Genomic DNA, 18,939 nt, shown 5'->3' with positions numbered 1-18,939 from the left:
TAATATCACGTGAATATTTTCAGTCGTTTTATTTTTTATGTGTTGCAGTTCTGAGATAACATCTTACTCTTATATGACATTTTGAAATATATGGCACTTATTATGAGTTACATTTGTAAAACGTTTATTCTATTTTATTTTTCCTGGTATCGTTAAAAAAAATGATAACATGCTTTTCATAATTTTGAACATTTTTTACAGTGAAAAGTTAATTCGATTTCATTAAATAATTTTATTACTAATGATAAAGTTAACATATAATTATATAATAATTGAAAATATCAAATCCAAATCACATCTTGCGTCCCCCACCTTTAAAAAAGAAGGACAAATGGCAATGGATGTTCCACGTAGATCGACTGTGGATTGCAACCTCCGCAAAACCGAAAGCGATGATCGTGGTCCACTAGTATGTGATATTCTCTGCTTTCGGGTCCAAACTTTTCCGTCTTCGTTAAGTGCATGTTTGTAAAACTAACTAATAGATTTCAGAGGAATTAGAGATTTTGCTGTCTCTGTGGGAGAATCAAAATTCAACCACGAGTGAAAATTTTTAAATGTAAGTCAGGTTTCATTTCAAAAGATAATTCATATTTCATTTATAATCATAAATATAAAGGTGGATAATGCATATATATATATATATGTATATGTATGTATATATAATAACTTCTCTTTGTGTTTTTTAACATTTGAAATTTTAAAATAAATAAAATAATCTATATATTTGATTTTTTATAAAATCTATTCAAGACCTCAATATATGTTTAACACTTAATCACTTCAAATATTTACTTAATTCAAATAAAACAAAAAATCTGATGAGTTAAAGAAAGGAAGATCATAATTGATTGACCATAGATGCAATAAAGATAAAAAAAAGGATAATTAATATATTTAATTATCAAAATATACTAATAATAATATAATATACATATTTTTATTGGCTTTTTATATGAAAAAAAATTAATATTATCATAATGTTTTAGGAAAATTTTAAAAAATATGACACTAATTACGTTTTTTAGTACTTTTAAAAATTTTCTATTAATGATTTTTTATTTTTATTATTTTATTATTATTTTTTGAAAAATTATTATTAGCAAATTTTGACTTTTTTTTTTTTTTGAAAATCACTATTGGGACTTTTGAAAGTTGATATATAACTCCTTATTTTATCATTATTTACACTAAATGATTTTTGAATCCCATATTTCTATAATTTAAAACAAAAGTTACATTTTGATGTATATAATTTCTAAATCTATATGTAAAAAAATATTCCTATGTATATTATTTTCAATTTTGAGAAAAAAATTATAGTTACAGATGAAATATATCATAGATAAATACAATAAGATAGAACATTAAACTGTTTTTTTTTAAACTACAGCTTAATGCAGTTTTCAAACAAAATAATAACAAGATGGCTTAATTATAATTTTAATACTTATACTCTAATTTATGAATGATTTTAATATTATGGTTTTATCTATTCATTTAATTTTTTTAATTGTTTAGTTTTGAAAAAGCAATGTCTTAATTGTTTAATTTATAATTTTTATTTAAAATATTATTTAATGACTAAAAATCTAAGTTTTTTTATTTTAAAATCTCATATAATATATATTAAATGCTATAAATATAATACATTTATTCTTTTTACTTACATAACTCAAATTTGCTTATTTTAATTAATTTCTTTAACACATTAAATTGTTATTATAAAGTGTAGTATTTATTAGTATTAATGTATTTAATTATATTGAATTTTTTAATAAAAAGTGTTATATATATATATATATATATATGTAATATTTATACATGTTTAAAAAATGTTTTTAATTTATTTGGAAAAAAGTAAACCAGTGTTATCAAATTGTTTTGGGCTGGGCCTAACGTTTCGCTTAAAAATTTGAAGAAGCCTGTATTTTCCACCTTCTTTGTTTAGTTTCATCTTCTTCCCCGGTCTCGTTAGGGTTTACAGCTCGGTACGCTGCGAAATTCGAAAACAAATCTCCACATTCTAATCCGTAGACTGTGGCCATGTCTTCATCCAAAGACGCGGACCCAACCCTTGGTTACCTTACTCGGAAGGACACGGAGGTGAAGCTTCCGCGGCCAACCAGGGTAAAGAACAAAACCCCCGCTCCAATTCAAATAACCGCCGAGCAGATTCTTCGCGAGGCTCGGGAGCGTCAAGAGGCCGAGATCCGTCCTCCGAAGCAGAAGATCACCGACGCGACAGAACTCGGCGAGTATCGGTTGCGGAAGAGGAAGGAGTTCGAGGACCTAATTCGGCGCGTGCGATGGAACATTGGCGTGTGGATCAAGTACGCGCAGTGGGAGGAATCACAGAAAGACTTCAAACGCGCTCGCTCCGTTTGGGAAAGAGCGTTGGAAGTGGACTACAAGAATCACACCCTGTGGCTCAAGTATGCGGAGGTGGAGATGAAGAACAAGTTCATAAACCACGCTAGGAACGTGTGGGACCGTGCTGTTACACTTTTGCCTAGGGTTGATCAGTTATGGTACAAGTACATTCACATGGAGGAGATGCTCGGCAATGTTGCCGGCGCGAGACAGGTTTTCGAAAGGTGGATGAAATGGATGCCTGATCAGCAGGGATGGCTCTCTTACATTAAGTTTGAGTTAAGATACAACGAGGTTGAGCGAGCCAGAGAGATATTTGAGCGATTTGTTCAGTGCCACCCGAAGGTTGGGGCATGGATTCGATATGCTAAATTTGAGATGAAGAATGGAGAAGTTTCTAGGTCCAGGAATGTTTATGAGAGAGCGGTGGATAAGCTCTCCGACGACGAAGAAGCGGAGCAGCTATTTGTTGCTTTTGCTGAGTTTGAGGAAAGGTGTAAGGAGACAGAGCGTGCAAGAGCTATATATAAGTTTGCCCTTGATCATATTCCCAAGGGAAGGGCAGAGGATTTGTATCGCAAGTTTGTGGCCTTTGAAAAGCAGTATGGTGATAGGGAAGGGATTGAGGATGCTATTGTTGGGAAGAGACGGTTTCAGTATGAGGATGAAGTGAGGAAAAATCCATTGAATTATGATTCTTGGTTTGACTACATAAGGTTGGAAGAAAGTGTGGGCAATAAAGAAAGAGTCAGGGAGGTTTATGAGAGGGCTATAGCCAATGTGCCTCCAGCAGAGGAAAAGCGGTATTGGCAGCGCTATATCTATTTGTGGTATGTTTGACTTGGATTCCATTCTTCTGACTTGTTGTTTATTCACTATTTATACTTTTTCTCCTAGTATTTGTTAATCATCTATGTTTATTTAGGATTAATTATGCCCTCTACGAAGAGCTTGATGCTGGAGACATGGAGCGAACAAGGGATGTATACAGGTATGAAGCCTTTTGTGTTCTTAAAGTCTTGAATTTGGTAATTGTGTTGGGTTTGCTTTAAGCGTTACTAATCACTTATCATGTTTTAATCTCTGCTTTATTGGTCACTTGTGCTTAACACTACAATGCGCAAAGAATAATCACACTAAGAAATTATGATTTGTGAGATACTTTGTATCAAATACAATAAGTTTTTCATAGTTCAATAATTTTCTATATATTAACTGTTAGTGGGTGAGACTTGTGACATAATTACCTCATAACTGTCCAAATTAAGAAAGTCAATATCCTTAGATCGTTAAGCATTAAATTGTCAATACATATATACGCATATACTTACAAATTTCTGGATATCATTATTGATTGAATAATTTTTATAACCAATACTGACCAGGTTAATTTACTGGATGAGATTGTGATATTTTCTATCACATGGTGGCATAATTTGAAAGATTGTTGTCAAAATGAAACTGCTAAAAAATGTTAGAATGAATATCACAAGAACAGGCTGAAATCAAAGGGGATGGTAAATTAATAATCATAGGCCCGAAGATGTTTCCTTTGCATGCCTGTGCACAAAAACACATATATGTACTCCAATTTTGAATATATGTTTTAATTTAGTCTTGTTTGGAATTTCTCTTTCACCATTTATTAGATACTTCACTTGGCCCCAAGTATCAGCACTTTGTTGGTTAGACCCGACTGAATAGCAGTTATGTTGACAGTGTGCATATAGAATGAATAGGACGGAAAAATAGAGGTGGGGTTTTACATTTGGTGTAGGAATTGGAAGAGCCAGGACACTTTAAATTTCTGGGTCTTCATGATATATTTTTCTTAGTACTTTTTCCTACTGGATTCTGCAATCACATTTGGTTAAATTGTAGGAAAAATGATATGTAACTATTTGTTTTCTACTTTCATTGCAGTATTAGCATCAATAGATTATCCTATTTAGTATTGACCCTACTGATATTATCTGTGACTTCAATTTCTTTAGGGAGTGTCTCAACCAGATACCTCACCATAAGTTCTCGTTTGCAAAGATATGGCTTCTAGCAGCTCAGTTTGAAGTACGTCAGCTGAATCTCAAGGGTGCTCGACAAATATTAGGAAATGCCATTGGAAAGGCCCCTAAAGACAAGGTAACATATATGTAGATGCTACATATTATAACTTACTTTTCACTGCAACATGGTTAACTTCTCACACAGCTTTACCCTTTGATAACAGATTTTTAAGAAGTATATAGAGATAGAGTTGCAGCTTGGTAATATAGATCGGTGCAGAAAACTTTATGAAAAATATCTGGAGTGGTCTCCTGAGAATTGCTATGCTTGGAGCAAGTATGCAGAATTGGAGAGATCTTTATCTGAGACTGATCGGGCTAGAGCAATTTTCGAACTTGCAATTGCTCAACCAGCACTAGACATGCCTGAGCTGTTGTGGAAGGTAAACACAGAATTTTGTATTGTATGCTTTGGAACTGCATAAGTTAGCAATTAAAACTTTGGATGATATTATTTATCATCACTTGAACAACTGTAATGTTGACAGTGGAGAATACTGCATGTGAGCTATGAAAATTGCTTTAATTTGTTGTTTTGCTTGTTTAAATTTATTTTTCTTGTTCCTAAAATTTGTGAATAAATTTTGTTTTTGTTTTGTAGTAAAATGTTCACAAATTTTAGCACTATTTAATGGAAAAAATGAGATTTTTTTGGGGTATCATGACCAGTTGAATGTGTTAATTGCTCCATAAAAACATCTAAATATAGTTATGCCCTCTTTTGACAGCCTCTGATTTTTTTTATCACTTCTCTGACCTTTATTGTTGTCTTTTACTGCATACTTTGATAACTATTTGCATTGGTCATAACCTAACTATGGATTTGTGAATACAAACAGGCATACATTGACTTTGAGACTGCCGAGGGTGAGTTCGAAAGAGCTAGAGCCCTTTATGAAAGACTTCTTGATCGAACAAAGCATTTGAAAGTTTGGATAAGTTATGCTGAATTTGAGGCTACGGCTGTGGACAAGGACAATGTGGACTTAACAGAACATGAACAAAAGAAGCAATGCATTCAGCGTGCTAGAAGTATGTGATCCTTTGCTATGCTCTCGTGCTGTTAATTTATGATTGTTTGTTTTCAGTTTGAACAAATGTGAACAATTTTTTAATTATCTTTATATTTTGTGTTGTGCTTGCAAACAGGGGTGTTTGAGGAAGCTCTTAACTACTACAGATCATCTGCTCCTGATTTGAAAGAAGAAAGGGCAATGCTATTGGAGAAATGGCTCAACATGGAGGCTTTGTTTGGGGAGCTGGGTGACGTTAGCTTAGTCCAATCTAAGCTGCCCAAGAAGCTCAAGAGAAAGCGGGTTATCACTGAAGATGGTGCTTCGAGGTATATTAACTTACTCAGCTCATCTTTCGGGTAGTTCCCAAGGGTTAGTTGGTATGGTTTCATATGCAACATTTGGACAGCTATTCAGCCTATTCCGTGGATTTATTTTCTGCATGTCCTCGTATATGAAGTCCACTTGATCTTTTGGCATTTTGCATCTTGACAAGCCCGTTTGTTGTCTATTTGATTTTAATTTTTTAACCATCAACATTTTTCTTACTATTCTATTTGTGAGCCTTTTTTCTTTCTTCATACTTCATTCTTGTTTATTTTGATTTTGCAGAACTGAAGAAATCATCGACTATTTGTTCCCTGAGGAAACTGAGACAGCCTTTGGCAAGATCTTGAATGCTGCTCAAAAATGGAAGATGCAAAAATTGTCTTCTGGTGATATTTAGGAATATCTTGTAGCTGTCAAGCTTGTATATATGGGCAAGATTTTTCTTGGATAACAAAAAACGGTAGCATTTGCCGCCAAGTCAATCTTGGGCTTTTAAAAGTTTGCGACACGCATTTGAGGAACATCTGCTTTTAAAAGTTCAGGCCCTGGTTGCAACTTGTAAATCGCAATTTTCTCTCACGAATGATTAAGGCTATGTCAATGCTAAAATCAACTGTTGAATGCGAAGATGTATCATGTTTGTAACAACATTTACTGGGTTTATTAATTTATTTTTGGCCAATAGATGTTATTTAGGGTAGATCACATACTTGCATTTTACTTGCACGTGCCATGTAGATCAAATGGATTTGACCCGAGTTAGAATTTTTCCTAATAGTAAATTGCCTTGAATACGGGATGCTTGCAAATCTAAATGAGTAGGATTTCGATGCATGTTTTCAGTAATCTTGAGAGTAGATATTGATATCTTGCAACACTGAATGAAATTGTCATCATGGTTTTGAAAATCATTTAGACACTTATCATTTTAGTAGCTAGTAACAAAATTTTTAACGTTTTTCTAAATTTATTTTGAAGTAGTGTTAGACTGTGATACTAGCATTCTTTTATATATAAAAAGTGTTTCACACGTGTATAAAAACAATGTATAGTTTTAATATGTATCATGATTGCTCACTAATTTTTTTATTTATTTATCTTTACTAAACATGAATTGTCCCACACACAATTTAAAATTAGTTTTTAGGATTCATTTCTTATAAATGATTTTTGTACTAGTTTTGAAGTTACAATATGAGCTTAATAATAATATTGAATTATTTAAAATATATTTACATTAATATTTATTCAAATACACATGTTAAATCATTTTGTAATATTCTATTATTCAAATATACCTGTAGTTCTTGACCAAAAAAACAAGTCTTGTAGTTTAAAACGATTAATGAGATTTTCTGTGCTCCTAATTTTCTTTCAAATAAGCTACTACTCAATAAATTTATTTTGAATAAAAAATTTATGTATAAGTTTTAAAGTTGCCAAAATCAAAATAAATTATGAGCATGTCTAAAACAAATATAAAAATGCAAGCTTTTAATAATGTTATGCTTCTAAATATATTATTTTAAATTTTTTAAGACATAAATTAATTTCTTTTAACAAAAAATTATTTATTCACTTTAAGAACAAGTAGATATATGATAAGGATAAAAAAGGAAGGGGGGGGCGGGGCGGAATATCCTCAGCCTCTTTGAAATTTACGGCAAAAAAATAGAGTTTTTGTCGGTCCACATGAATTTGTTTTCCATATATTTCTATTTCTAGTGCTCCAAACCAAAGAAACTGTATAAAAAAAATGTGTTTCTTTTTTCTTGACTTTATCTTTCCTGCTTATTTATCAGAGTGTATATTAAAAATTATTTTCTTTTATAGTTATTTTTTATATTATTCTCACAATTTTCTTTTATTATACGCAGAGAGAGTAATCCATGCTTATTATTAGCAATTTTTTTTCAAAAGAAAAAGGAAAAATTACCCCCAAAATTATTGGTTTTCATTCTCATTACACTATATTTTGCCTTCTATTATTTCCCCTTTCCTTTTCAATATTTCTTAATCCAATCGGATTGGTGGAAATCGAGTTCCATTCCCAGGTACTATAGCTGCTTTCCTCTTTAATGTTTATTAAGAGAAAATATGTTTCATTAACATTCGTTGAAGAAAATATGTTTCCTGCTTTTCTCAGAAGATGAAAGTGCTTGGAATTTGAATCTGGAATAGTTATTGTGTCAAGATTCTGAGGGAACATAAAGTGCATAAGAGAGATGATAATGCATAATTTATGAAATTGTAAAAATTTAACGAATTCACGGCGTAATTGATTGTTTATCTTGATATCGTTTCCATTCCATCCTTTTTAAAAGCCGATTAGAGATAGTAATTATAAATTTGAGGATTGATTTAATTGATTGTGAATAGAAATTGTTTTTATTAACATTGGGACTCCCTGGGTTGTCTTTTTTGGTACATTTGGAGTTACGTTGTACATCTCTGTTTGTGAATTCATCTTCATGCATTGTATATAGAATTTATAGCTGCATCGATGGATTCGAATGTTTGTGCTTTATCGATGTTTCTTCTCCTCTGGGAAGTTGAATATATTAGATTCGTACCCAATATCCAGGTTTTGAACCTTTTAATGGTTTCTCCATTTGTCATTCTGTTATCTCTTGATGCAAGTCCAGAAATTACGCTTTGAAAATAAACTGAATGTCATTATTGAATGCTTTTACAAAGTTAAGAACATTTAGAACAAGGAAACAAACATCAACATAAAATTGTAATAATTATTTATTAAAAAACCCACAATTTCACTCAAAAGTTAGGGTATCTTGGGTTCAATTTTTTTAATTGTAAAAATACATTTCATTTTGTTTTGTTTCTTATTTCAAAGTTTTACAATAAAAGCACTAAAAGTAATAAGTATAATTTTTATAAATTTTATTATTTTCTTCACAAATATTTAAAAAAATAATAAAATATTTCATTAAGCAAAATATCCTAGTGTTGTATATTAGTCCTTCAAATATATTTCAACTATATCGGTCTTTTAAAACTAAAATATATTTATGTTAATTATTTAATATTTTGCAAAGCTATTCTCTCAAAATTGGAAATGATTTCCAATTTTGAGTAATCACATTAATTTTCTGTATGAATGTAATTTTATAATTTTATATTTTTTGAAAAACAATATGATTCTTCATCTTAAACACATTCATGTAAAAAAAAAGTTAGAAAAAAAGGGGCAAATGATAATTAATGAAGTTACTCGTTAGCAAGATTTAAAAATTAATAACAAATTAAAGATGAAAATAGGTCTGTCTAACAAAAGTTTACAGTCTAATCTTTTTAAGATTACCTTAATCTATTTAAGTAATAGATTTAATTTAAATTTTTTAAAATATTTAATTAATTCAATAGATCAAACTTGAGTTAGAAAAAAATTATTACGCCTATTAAAATAACTTATTTAAAATTTATAATAATATATTAAATAATTTTATATCAAAATTATAATATAATATAATATTAAATAAATTAAATTTAAAAAAATAAAATATTAAATCATAAACTTTAATCTTTTTCTGTTACTATTATTTGATTTGTGCATAACACCAATTTGTATTTATTATTTTAATATAAAAAAATATAATTTTATTATATATATTTAAAGTATTAAACTATTTTTTTTATATTTTATTTAAATATAAAATTTATAATCTTTATAAAGATATACTTAGATAAATAGTTTAAATTGTTAAAAAAGTTAATATACTAAAATAAATTTTTAAAAAATTAAATTAAATTTAATAAAAAAATTTACAACAGATAATATACTAAACTTAAATTTTAAAATTATTAAATAAGTCAGACTTATTTAATACAAAATTTAGTCTAACTCAACTTATTTTTATTTATGTACCAAACTCAATAATATTAAACAGCTAGATCAATCGAGACTTTAAGTTAAACATTCTTTTTACCACACATTTTCTTCTAAACCTAAATGAAAAAATGTGACAAATAGTATACAAAAGATACGCAATTTTAAGCGAATCTATTTTGAAACTGATCCAGGAATCTAAGCGCTTAGATGTTTCGGCTGTAGGAAAAACACGCTTCTTTAGCTTTTAGATTTCATTCTTTTTCTTGAGTATATATTATAGCAAAGTAAATATTTTGTGTTATCCAATTAAATCCTCAAATATATTAATTTGCTTATATTAATCAGTGTCCATGAACAAATAATGTATTATGACTGTAAAAATCATTGAAGTTGGAGCCAAGATTTGTTGTCTTATGTCTAGGCTAATATTTTCATTTCACTCTTACCAACAAAAAGTTTCAAGGACTATTGCTAACAATATTGTTATTTGTAATCTGAATTCGTTACGTCATTTTTCTTTTTAGAGATTGATATGATCAACTTTTCAGTGATAGAGATGTTTTATTATTGTTGACCCAAAAAAAATGTTTTCTGATTTTTGCCAAGCATATTGAAAAACTATCATGAACTACAACTACTTCTATTTCCTATTAATACTATGTTGTTAATACATTTATTTACATTGAATATACGTAAGCTTATATCGCAAATAATTGCCTTTTAATTTGTCATGTCTGTCTTCACTTCTTAGTTTCAGGGTTCTTAATCACTTGCCAGGAAAATGAAGAGTTCTTTCTAAATTTAAGTTTTCGAATGTTCCCAAGTAAAAGGATGATCAAGCACCGCTTAAGGGGATTCTCCAAGTCCTTTGGAAGCCAAGTTGATCCTGAAAAATCTGAACAACTTAAAAGAACCAAAACAGGTGCAGATTCTTTCTTGTCAACATGCACACTTACGATGCACATGACTTTTAAAATCCCTAGAAGAAGAGATCAATTGCTTTAACGTGAATCTAGTAAAATCTTAGTTTCATGCCTGGTTAAGCAGAGAGATTTTTTTGTAGTACGCGTTTGTTACTACTTTGTACGGTAAACATCCAAGTCTAATTTTAAACGATTAAAACATAGGCTTCACTTATCCTTCGCACTTTGCAATGTCATGCGTCTATTTTCACTCTCGAGTATCTTGTTACTCCTATTTGTGATTTTTGTCTAAAATAATTTCTTTTATAATTAATTAAAAATGAAAATATTTTTAACAAAAATCACTTAAATGAGTGTTAATAGGTACATCGAGACTTTCTTTGACATAACTTTTTAATATTTATTCGTCAATGTATTGTATGTATAACTATTTCTCATTCTTCACAGATATTGAAAACAACCTCACAAGAATCGCAAAGCTTATTAAAAACGAAGAGCAAAGTAAAAAAGATGGGAACTCAAGGAAAGAGAAAGAGCTGGTGGGGCTAATTGAGGACTTCTATAATCAGTACCAATCACTGTATGCACTGTGTGGTCGTCTTACAGGAGAATATGTGAAAGCATCTCCTGGCAGATTAGAGAGGGTGTCTTCAGTGTCTTCCTCTAGCTCAGAGTCGGAGTACTTTTCCTCAGAGGAAGTAGATGGCTACACAGATTTCAACGATTCAAACCAAAGACTTTTCTTGAGAGAAAGGGAACGTTCTACTCTTACCAACAATACTCGTGAAGTAGTTCTAAAGACTCAAGCATCAAATGAGGCAAAGGAGTTGGAGAAGTTAATTATTCAAACGAAAGAGTTGGGGAGCTTGAACCGGCAGAAAAGGAATCTAGAACTTCAAGTTGAAAGGCAAGTACGTGAAATTAAACAACTAGGTGCAAAGAACAGTGAGTTGCAAGCCCGAGTGTTGGAGCTTGAATTGTTGTTGAAAGAGAGCAAAGGAACGGTATCTGCCTTACAGGCAAAACTCAAAAGCAACGAGGATCAAGCAACGTCCAAGATTGCTGAATTGATGGCACGAATAAACAAGCTCGAGCAAGAGGCAAAATCACTGCGGACCCAGAAAGGCAAAATGGAAGAAAAGACAAGGCGCAATAGAAATGAGACCTTATGCGAAAAGAAAGACTTCACGGACCAGCTTTCTGTCGTACAACAAAATTTAGATTCTGCCAACAAGAAGAACAAAGCACTAGAAACTCAGTTGGAAAGAGAAAGAGAAAAAGTTTCCCAATACATGGTTCGGATAGAAAATCTGGAGGAGAACTTAGCTAAGACGACATCAAGTGAAAAGAGTCTGCTAGTAGAGAGAGAGCGTTTTCTTGCAAGGATAAAGGGCCTGGAACTGGAAGTGGAGTCTCGATGCAGCCAACAAAACGATTTGGAGGAACATTTAAGAAATACAAGGTCTGTGATTAACCGGGCGGCAGACGAAGGAAAGGCCCTGCAGGATAAGAACAAAGAACTAGAAAGAGCAATGGTACAGAGAGGGGAAGAGATATCTGCACTTTTGAGGGAACACGATAACTGTAAAAATGGAGCTTCGATACAAGCCACAGCTTTAACAGCTGAAGTTGATAATCTGAGACTGGAGTTCGACGCTTTGCAGGATCAGAAAAGCAAGTTGGAGTTACACAATGAACGAATCCAAAAGGAATATTCAGAAAATCTAGCCAAGATGGAAAGTCTGAATGCCAAGTTGGAAAGCCGGGTGGCAGATCATGAGGAAACGATAAAGAAGCTAACGAAAACCATTGAACAAATAAGTGCAGAGAACAAACAAGTCAAAATTTGGTCGAACAGGTTGAAGGGGCATAAGCAGTTAACAGAGAAGAAAATGGAAGAATTGGCAGACGAATTCCGGAGGAAAATGGAAGGCAATATCCGCCTCTTGCACCAGAGGATCCATGTGGCAGAACAGCTGAATAATGAAAACAAAGATAGTTACAAAATGACAAAGCAAAGGTTCGAGCAAGAGAACAAAATGCTTGGAGAGAAACTTGCTAGTTATGAAGATGAACTAAGGACGCTGAAAGTGAAGGGGACTCCTTCACAAATAGAGGCTGATATAAATGGGTTAGAATTGGCTGCTCAAAATGGACTAAGTTTGGCTGCAGGGAAGGTTGAGGAGCAGAGAGAGTATGTATTAGGCCTTGTCTCTAAAATGTTGGGAGAAGTTCAGTTTGCAAAGGTTTGGATAAGGGAAAGAAATGGGGAGATGAAACAGCTAAAAGACAAGGTGGATAGCCTTACATTGTTACTGGGTGACAAGGAAGAGCAGGAATTGATGTTGAGAGAGAAGGTGTGGAAGTTGGAAGCCAACGTGAGCAAGGAAGGAGGGGAGAAACTGAACCTGATAAAAGCTGTGAGCCAGCTTGAAAGGAAAGTGGGAAAATTGGAAAAGACCCTTAAAGAGAGGGATGAGGAGTTGGTTGGCCTTGGGGAGAAGAAGCGAGAAGCAATAAGGCAACTTTGTTTTCTGATTGAGTTTCATCGCGATCGTTGTGTCCATCTCATGGATTTGATGTCGAAGAGGAGGGTCAGTAACAGGAAATGAGTTTAAAACGTCACTTCCTGTCGGTCACACTTTTTTCCCCCTGGCCATTGCTATCCTCCCCTCCGATAAAAACTCTCGCTAGCCACTATATTTCCTCGCCAAAGAAACACAGATTTTTTTAAAACGTGTGTAAATATCATTATTGTTAACTAACTTTTAGGTACAAGGTTGTCCCCAACTGGTAACCACACTATACCTACCGGCTCCCGCCAACAACGATGTAAGCAAACTCCTTTTACTATAACGAGGAATTGTCATTCTTCTCTCCCTTCAGGTATTCTAACTTTAGTACGCAGCTTTCTTTTGGAAAATATTTGTTTAACCATTTAAATTGTCTCTCTTTTGATTTATGGTGGAATGTTTGTGAGACGTGTATGTGAAAAAAAAGAGAGTAAAAACTAGAAATAATAGTATCATGTTAAATACGGAGTTAATTATGCGAGATGAAGTTAGATAATTTTCCACTATTAACCCTTCTCCGTGTCCTTTAGTTATGAGAAGTGTTGGATAGTATGAATTTATGTCCCTTCTACTGAGATGAAGACGTATGTAAACTCAACATTTGCTCCAAACATTGTACAGGATTCAGGACTTTGCGGATGTCACAATGCATACAGTGTGGCACCTTAACACAAAATTGTGGCCACTGAATGAAAATAATATGTAGAGACTAGATGAAATATGGATATGAAGTGGACATAGAGATGGTTTTCTACAATTGAATCTTCAAATTTCATTTACAGAAAATGAAATATAAATTACCTTGTGATACTATCATTTCTGGCAAATGCCAATAGAAACCCAACGAATTGCTAATTCTTCAATCAGTTATTCTCAGTTCTGCTCCAAGCATATCCTTGACCTTCTCGTATGTCACGAAAGCAATAGCTATAGAAGGGACCACCTGAAATGAAAAGAGTAGGATTGGAATCATAATGCTTTTCTGCCGTATAAGCTCATTGTTACGAATTTGGTGCAAAAATGTAACCCTGCAGTTTCTTAATGGATTGTGTGTCCGAAATTCAAAGTTCACGCCAGTCGGATAGGTATCAAACCTCTGGGATAAACATAATTTTCCAACCAAAAAATATATATTCCTACTAACCCAGAAAAATGAACATGATCATTGAGCATTATCACATGACAAGGAAATTATGCAAATGGCCCAGGGATCAACTGACCTTCACTGAATTGGGAACTAAGCCCTTGTATAATGCTCCAAATCCCTCACGCTGCACAGTTTTCCTGAATGCATCAACCATGCCAGTATACTCAACTTTGCTATTCACCTCACCAGCTACCACCGAAGCAGCATCTTTCCAGCCCCCCATTTGCATTCTTCGGCGAATGACATCAAGAGGGTAAGCTACTGTCTGGCCAACAGTTCCAGCAACAGCTCCACAAGCAAGCCTTGTGGTCACATTTAGCTCGGAGTCTTGAGCTATTCCAAATGGTTTGGATCGAATGAACCAGTCTTTGAGAGATTCATATACAGAAAAATTAAGACCCACATACGGTATCTGCAGACAACATAATATTTTAATGCAACTAACAAATCGGAAATATAAAAAAGGCAGAAAATATGAAATAAAAAGTTAATTAGTACCATATACCAATCGTTTCAATAATCAAGATCTGTTTACTTACTACTCCTATGACTGAAGGTAGCCAGCCTTTATATAAAGCTCGAGGGCCTTCTTCCCGAAAGACTGTTGAAAGAGCATGAAAAATTCCTCTGTATTGGCGAGGAGACGCTTCTGTCTACAAAATTACTGAAAGTAAATTAAAGATATAGCCAGCAAAGCAAACGATTCAATGAGTTAACTCATCTTCCACCAGCACTACTTCTAGAATCATATCCAAATAAACCAGAATTCCAAAAAAACTTTCTTTAACAATACCTGGACAGTTAGCCTTCCTCGCACCAGGTCCATTGGGTAAGTAGCAGACATGGCAATGATTCCCGCACATGCGCCAGCTCCAAGACGCAGAACAGGAGTGAGCTGAGCTTCTTCTGAAAATAAGAGTTGGTTCGGGGAACGAAAATCAACCACAAAACACATGGACTAACGATGACAAGCCAAAAAAAGGGTAGGAAAAGCACATTAATTATGAATCACATCTCCCAGACAAAATCATATATCACTGCTACCTATTTTCACTATTGCTGAAGAGGGTTGATTCCTTCGCTCACAATCTCTTCCAAAAAATGCCATCATAGCAAGGATAAGTTACGCTGAAAAACTGACGTAGCGAAGCCGTTTGCCAGCTACAAACGGCTGCCTTTCTATTCTTCTCGATTCTCTATTTCTCTTTTTTCACAACTTCTCTATATTAAAAAGCTTTTACTTTATTTTTCAAAGCACCCACTTGTAACAAAAATGAAAATGCAGAACGGAATGCTCGTGCTAGTAATTCTAATACGAATAGAAAGCTGTTTTCAGATAAGATAAGAAGTTCAAACGTCCCTTCTAAATATTAACATCAAAATCAACAGAATAAAATCATCAGATTGAAGACAGTACTCTTCTATTAATTAAAAATTCTAATGTGTTCCCCGTGTAATTTTGCCATAACATGATCACCAGACTATTATATGATCGATGGACGGACCAGTACAGTACTGTTTCACTACTGTACTGGACCATCTAAGTCAAATAATGTTCAGATGCATGATAAAGTGATCGAGAGGTGCTTTGGTGTACCATTTCCAGATTGCCGCTGGTAGAGCCATAAAACACCCCTGCAATAGTATTAAGCAATAATTAGAGGGTGCCTGACGGTGAATGAATAAATTGACAACAGACCAAGGAAAAAAGTATCAGAAAACAATTGTTGAGAAGCATACTTAGATGCTTGTTCATAGGTAAAGAATTTTACTGCTGAATTTGGGATAATACGAGCACAATTAGTTCCGTTTCCTTTGAACATTCCTCTAAAACCTTCAGTTTTCCATATATATTTTAAGCCTTGAATTGATCCAGTGTATTTTATATTCTGACTGTTTTGTACCTGCATTTTCAAAAGGCAATTTGTTTTATTCACTGAACATTATAATATACAAGGAGCACATTCGTTCCTCTCGAATACATTTTTTTCAACATTCATGGCTTCACGCTACCAGCCATCCACACGCTCTCGTGCTGTATAAAAAGAGTTTAAAATCTTTTTTTTTTTGGAAGAAAATGAAAAATAGCCTCATGAGGCAGACAGTCTATGTAAATACAATAAATTTTTTTGGGAAAAGACGGCGTGGATGGAAAAGGAGTGGAGGAGATTGGTTAAAAGGTAACAGTAGTAGTAATAGTAATAAACTTAATGAGAACTACCTGCAGCAGAATCTTCAATCTCTCCAGAGGAGCCACAGCTGTTCGTGACCTATAATAGAAGTCAATACATAATGCTTGATTATTATACGCAAGATTGAAACCCATTTCATACGTGCCTAATGAAAGGTAAAACGTGCCTTATCAATGCCAAGTAGAAGCTATAGCTACGAAGCTTGTTTCGTGATGTTAATGGCAAATAGACTTTATCGTACTAGATTTGACTCTCATCCTACGGATCTACCGATCCAGCAATTCAATACGTGTCGAAAGAATTTATATTTACTGGATACAAAAATAATATTTTATCAAATTTTTTTTACCGCTTTTATATTTGACCAGATGGAAATCAAATTAACATAGAGTGCGTTATAATGTGTATTTTTATTTTGTTGATTAAAAAATGTTATATATGAGTGATATTAGTTCTTTTATACAACATTGTTGGAAATCAGATTTTACATATTTCTACAAATTATGTTATAACTATACACTCAACAACTTTATCTTGAAACGTTTGCTTTTTCTCTCTAATAGTTCTCGTGTTAAATGCAAATATTAAATAAAATCGGAATAAAACTATAATGGATAGATAAAAAAAAATTTTATTTATTTATGATCCATAAAAATATATTAAAAATTAATTAATTCATAACTCATAAATAAAGAATTATTTAACTCATCTATTGACTTTTTTTGCGGATAGATATTCAATTCATCTATTTAAAATGTATTATATTTTTTTTATATAAAATAAGACTCATTATTTATACATTTTTATATTTAAATATTATCGAATCCACAACCCCTATTTCTTAAAAATCTATTTTCAACTATTAAACTTTAAATTACTTGATCGAATATCAGATGATATGATTGAAATTCATACATCAATATATTAAATAATTTATATGTAAATAAAATTAATTATTCACCTTAGTCAACGCAAATAAAAAATATATTAAAACTTATTTTTTAACTTAAACAGCGTTGTGTCTATAAGCAATTATTCTTAAAGCTATACTATTTATACAATAAATTTTTGCAATAATAATGTTTTTATCTCTCTGTTACATTTTCTGTCTTGTTACTTCCTTTTTCTCTTTTATTTTTATCTTTCTAATTTATTATTATCATTATTATATTGACACCCGTGCTAAACGTTATTTCTCTTATACCTACCTATCTCGGTTATCACTGTTTCACAAAACTAAGTTAAATAACCGTTGAAGAGTTAACTTTGTAAACACACGTCTCAAAGTCAAATCGAAGACAATCACATCATATATTCATTGAAAGTAAAAGCGTGAAAAAAAACGTAATGATATTGAAAGTGATAAAAAATAAATTATAAAAAACATTGTAAAAATAACATCATTCAGTTTAATATTTTTATTATTATTCCTAGTTTTTTTAATCTCTGCAGATAAGAAGCAAGTTGAGTTGACTATTCTTCATGCACTACAAGCTAATCATGCTCTTAACATACTTTTAAATAACAATAAAATATTTTTTATTTGGCATTACTAATGGTTTTTTTTCACTGGCCAAAACAGAGGGGGAAAATAGTTAAATAGTCGAAGTGGCTTCATGCACGATCGAACATGCAAAACAATGAGTAACTTCAGCTCTTAATATTAGAAACACCACGAAGAAATCGTTGGATTGAAGAGAATAACAAATGAAAGCGAAGGACGATCTTCACAACCAGTGAAATGAAAAAGAACTTTCGAAATCAAAAGTAAAAAACAAGAGGGAGAAAAATGAAAAGAGAAAAGCAACGAGCTATCAAACAGTGCATCTGACAACCACCAAAAAAGAAAGATTAATAAAAAGAAAACGAATATATATGTATATATATGCAGTGAAACTCACAGTCCACCGGCAACTCCGCCGGCAACGAGAGACTTGCATATGCTGAGAAGCGTACGAGATGGAGATTTTACCCCTTCACCTGGAAGCTTGGCTTCGGCGGCGACATTGGCGATCGGAGGGGTTGCCGGCACACCGGTCTTTCCGGTGGCATCTTCGGACGCCATTTTGCTGTCGAAATGAGAGACCGCAACGAATTCTAACAGTTATAACAGAATGGATCGATTTTGCTTTTGAAAGAGAAGGCAGCGAAAGAAAGGAAAGTAAACGATATAACAGAATCGAAATGAAATTTTTCTTGTTCCCAGATTTTCCTTTCAAAAAGCGACTATTATATGCGCGCGCGTAGTCATAACGTGTGATCTGTGACTTCTGGGTTGGTATTTCTGTAATTCTGAAGCCTTTTTATTCATTTTAAATTTTTTTTTTTTTTGTTACAGTTTCGTCAAGCAAGGAACAACCCATGGTCTGCTTTCCGTGTCACGTTTATATGGATAATTCCTAATTTAAATTCTGATGCTTCGTATATATATGGATATAATTTAGGTCACTAGTTCTAAGTTTTATGATTTGATAA

The 18,939-nt window shown here is 32.7% G+C and overlaps 3 protein-coding genes across 4 annotated transcripts; 2 read left to right on the top strand and 1 right to left on the bottom strand.

The window, feature by feature from the left end:
- Positions 1-1,876: 1,876 nt before the first annotated feature.
- Positions 1,877-6,582, top strand: LOC113868714 (crooked neck-like protein 1). 2 transcript variants are annotated; one of them, XM_027504551.1, is made up of 8 exons: positions 1,958-2,337; positions 2,437-3,203; positions 3,299-3,364; positions 4,368-4,512; positions 4,601-4,819; positions 5,276-5,468; positions 5,586-5,778; positions 6,062-6,565. In XM_027504551.1, exons 1-8 carry the CDS (start codon positions 2,047-2,049, stop codon positions 6,174-6,176), a joined length of 1,989 nt encoding a protein of 662 aa, XP_027360352.1. In that variant the 5' UTR covers positions 1,958-2,046; the 3' UTR covers positions 6,177-6,565. The 2 variants fall into 2 exon arrangements, with proteins under 2 accessions (XP_027360351.1, XP_027360352.1); XM_027504550.1 differs by having other exon boundaries at positions 1,877-3,203; positions 6,062-6,582.
- Positions 6,583-10,962: 4,380 nt separating this feature from the next.
- On the top strand, positions 10,963-13,164 carry LOC113870172 (COP1-interactive protein 1-like). Its single transcript, XM_027506770.1, has one exon. The coding sequence runs from the start codon at positions 10,963-10,965 to the stop codon at positions 13,162-13,164; it is 2,202 nt and encodes a 733-aa protein (XP_027362571.1).
- A 639-nt stretch (positions 13,165-13,803) lies between these two features.
- Positions 13,804-18,529, bottom strand: LOC113870171 (mitochondrial adenine nucleotide transporter ADNT1-like). The gene is made up of 8 exons (XM_027506769.1): positions 18,366-18,529; positions 16,494-16,542; positions 16,013-16,176; positions 15,870-15,907; positions 15,066-15,178; positions 14,812-14,925; positions 14,346-14,684; positions 13,804-14,068 (listed from the first exon to the last, which is right to left on the bottom strand). The coding sequence occupies exons 1-8, from the start codon at positions 18,527-18,529 to the stop codon at positions 13,985-13,987; spliced, it is 1,065 nt and encodes a 354-aa protein (XP_027362570.1). The 3' UTR covers positions 13,804-13,984.
- Positions 18,530-18,939: the final 410 nt, after the last annotated feature.

Source organism: Abrus precatorius, unplaced genomic scaffold (assembly GCF_003935025.1).
Source record: "Abrus precatorius isolate BTA unplaced genomic scaffold, Abrus_2018 Scaffold6, whole genome shotgun sequence".
NCBI lineage: Eukaryota > Viridiplantae > Streptophyta > Magnoliopsida > Fabales > Fabaceae > Abrus > Abrus precatorius.
This window is presented reverse-complemented; position numbering and strand designations above follow the sequence as displayed.

Excerpts from the sequence above, each read along its gene's own strand:
- LOC113868714 (XM_027504550.1), top strand. The coding sequence starts at position 2,047 with ATGTCTTCATCCAAAGACGCGGACCCAACCCTTGGTTACCTTACTCGG. Across the intron at positions 3,365-4,367 it reads CGAACAAGGGATGTATACAG|GGAGTGTCTCAACCAGATAC; the intron begins GTATGAAGCCTT and ends CAATTTCTTTAG. Across the intron at positions 4,820-5,275 it reads TGCCTGAGCTGTTGTGGAAG|GCATACATTGACTTTGAGAC; the intron begins GTAAACACAGAA and ends GAATACAAACAG.
- LOC113870171 (XM_027506769.1), bottom strand. The coding sequence starts at position 18,529 with ATGGCGTCCGAAGATGCCACCGGAAAGACCGGTGTGCCGGCAACCCCT. Across the intron at positions 15,908-16,012 it reads ACCTATGAACAAGCATCTAA|GGGTGTTTTATGGCTCTACC; the intron begins GTATGCTTCTCA and ends ATACTATTGCAG. Across the intron at positions 14,069-14,345 it reads TAGTTCCCAATTCAGTGAAG|GTGGTCCCTTCTATAGCTAT; the intron begins GTCAGTTGATCC and ends TTTTCATTTCAG.
- LOC113870172 (XM_027506770.1), top strand. The coding sequence starts at position 10,963 with ATGTATTGTATGTATAACTATTTCTCATTCTTCACAGATATTGAAAAC.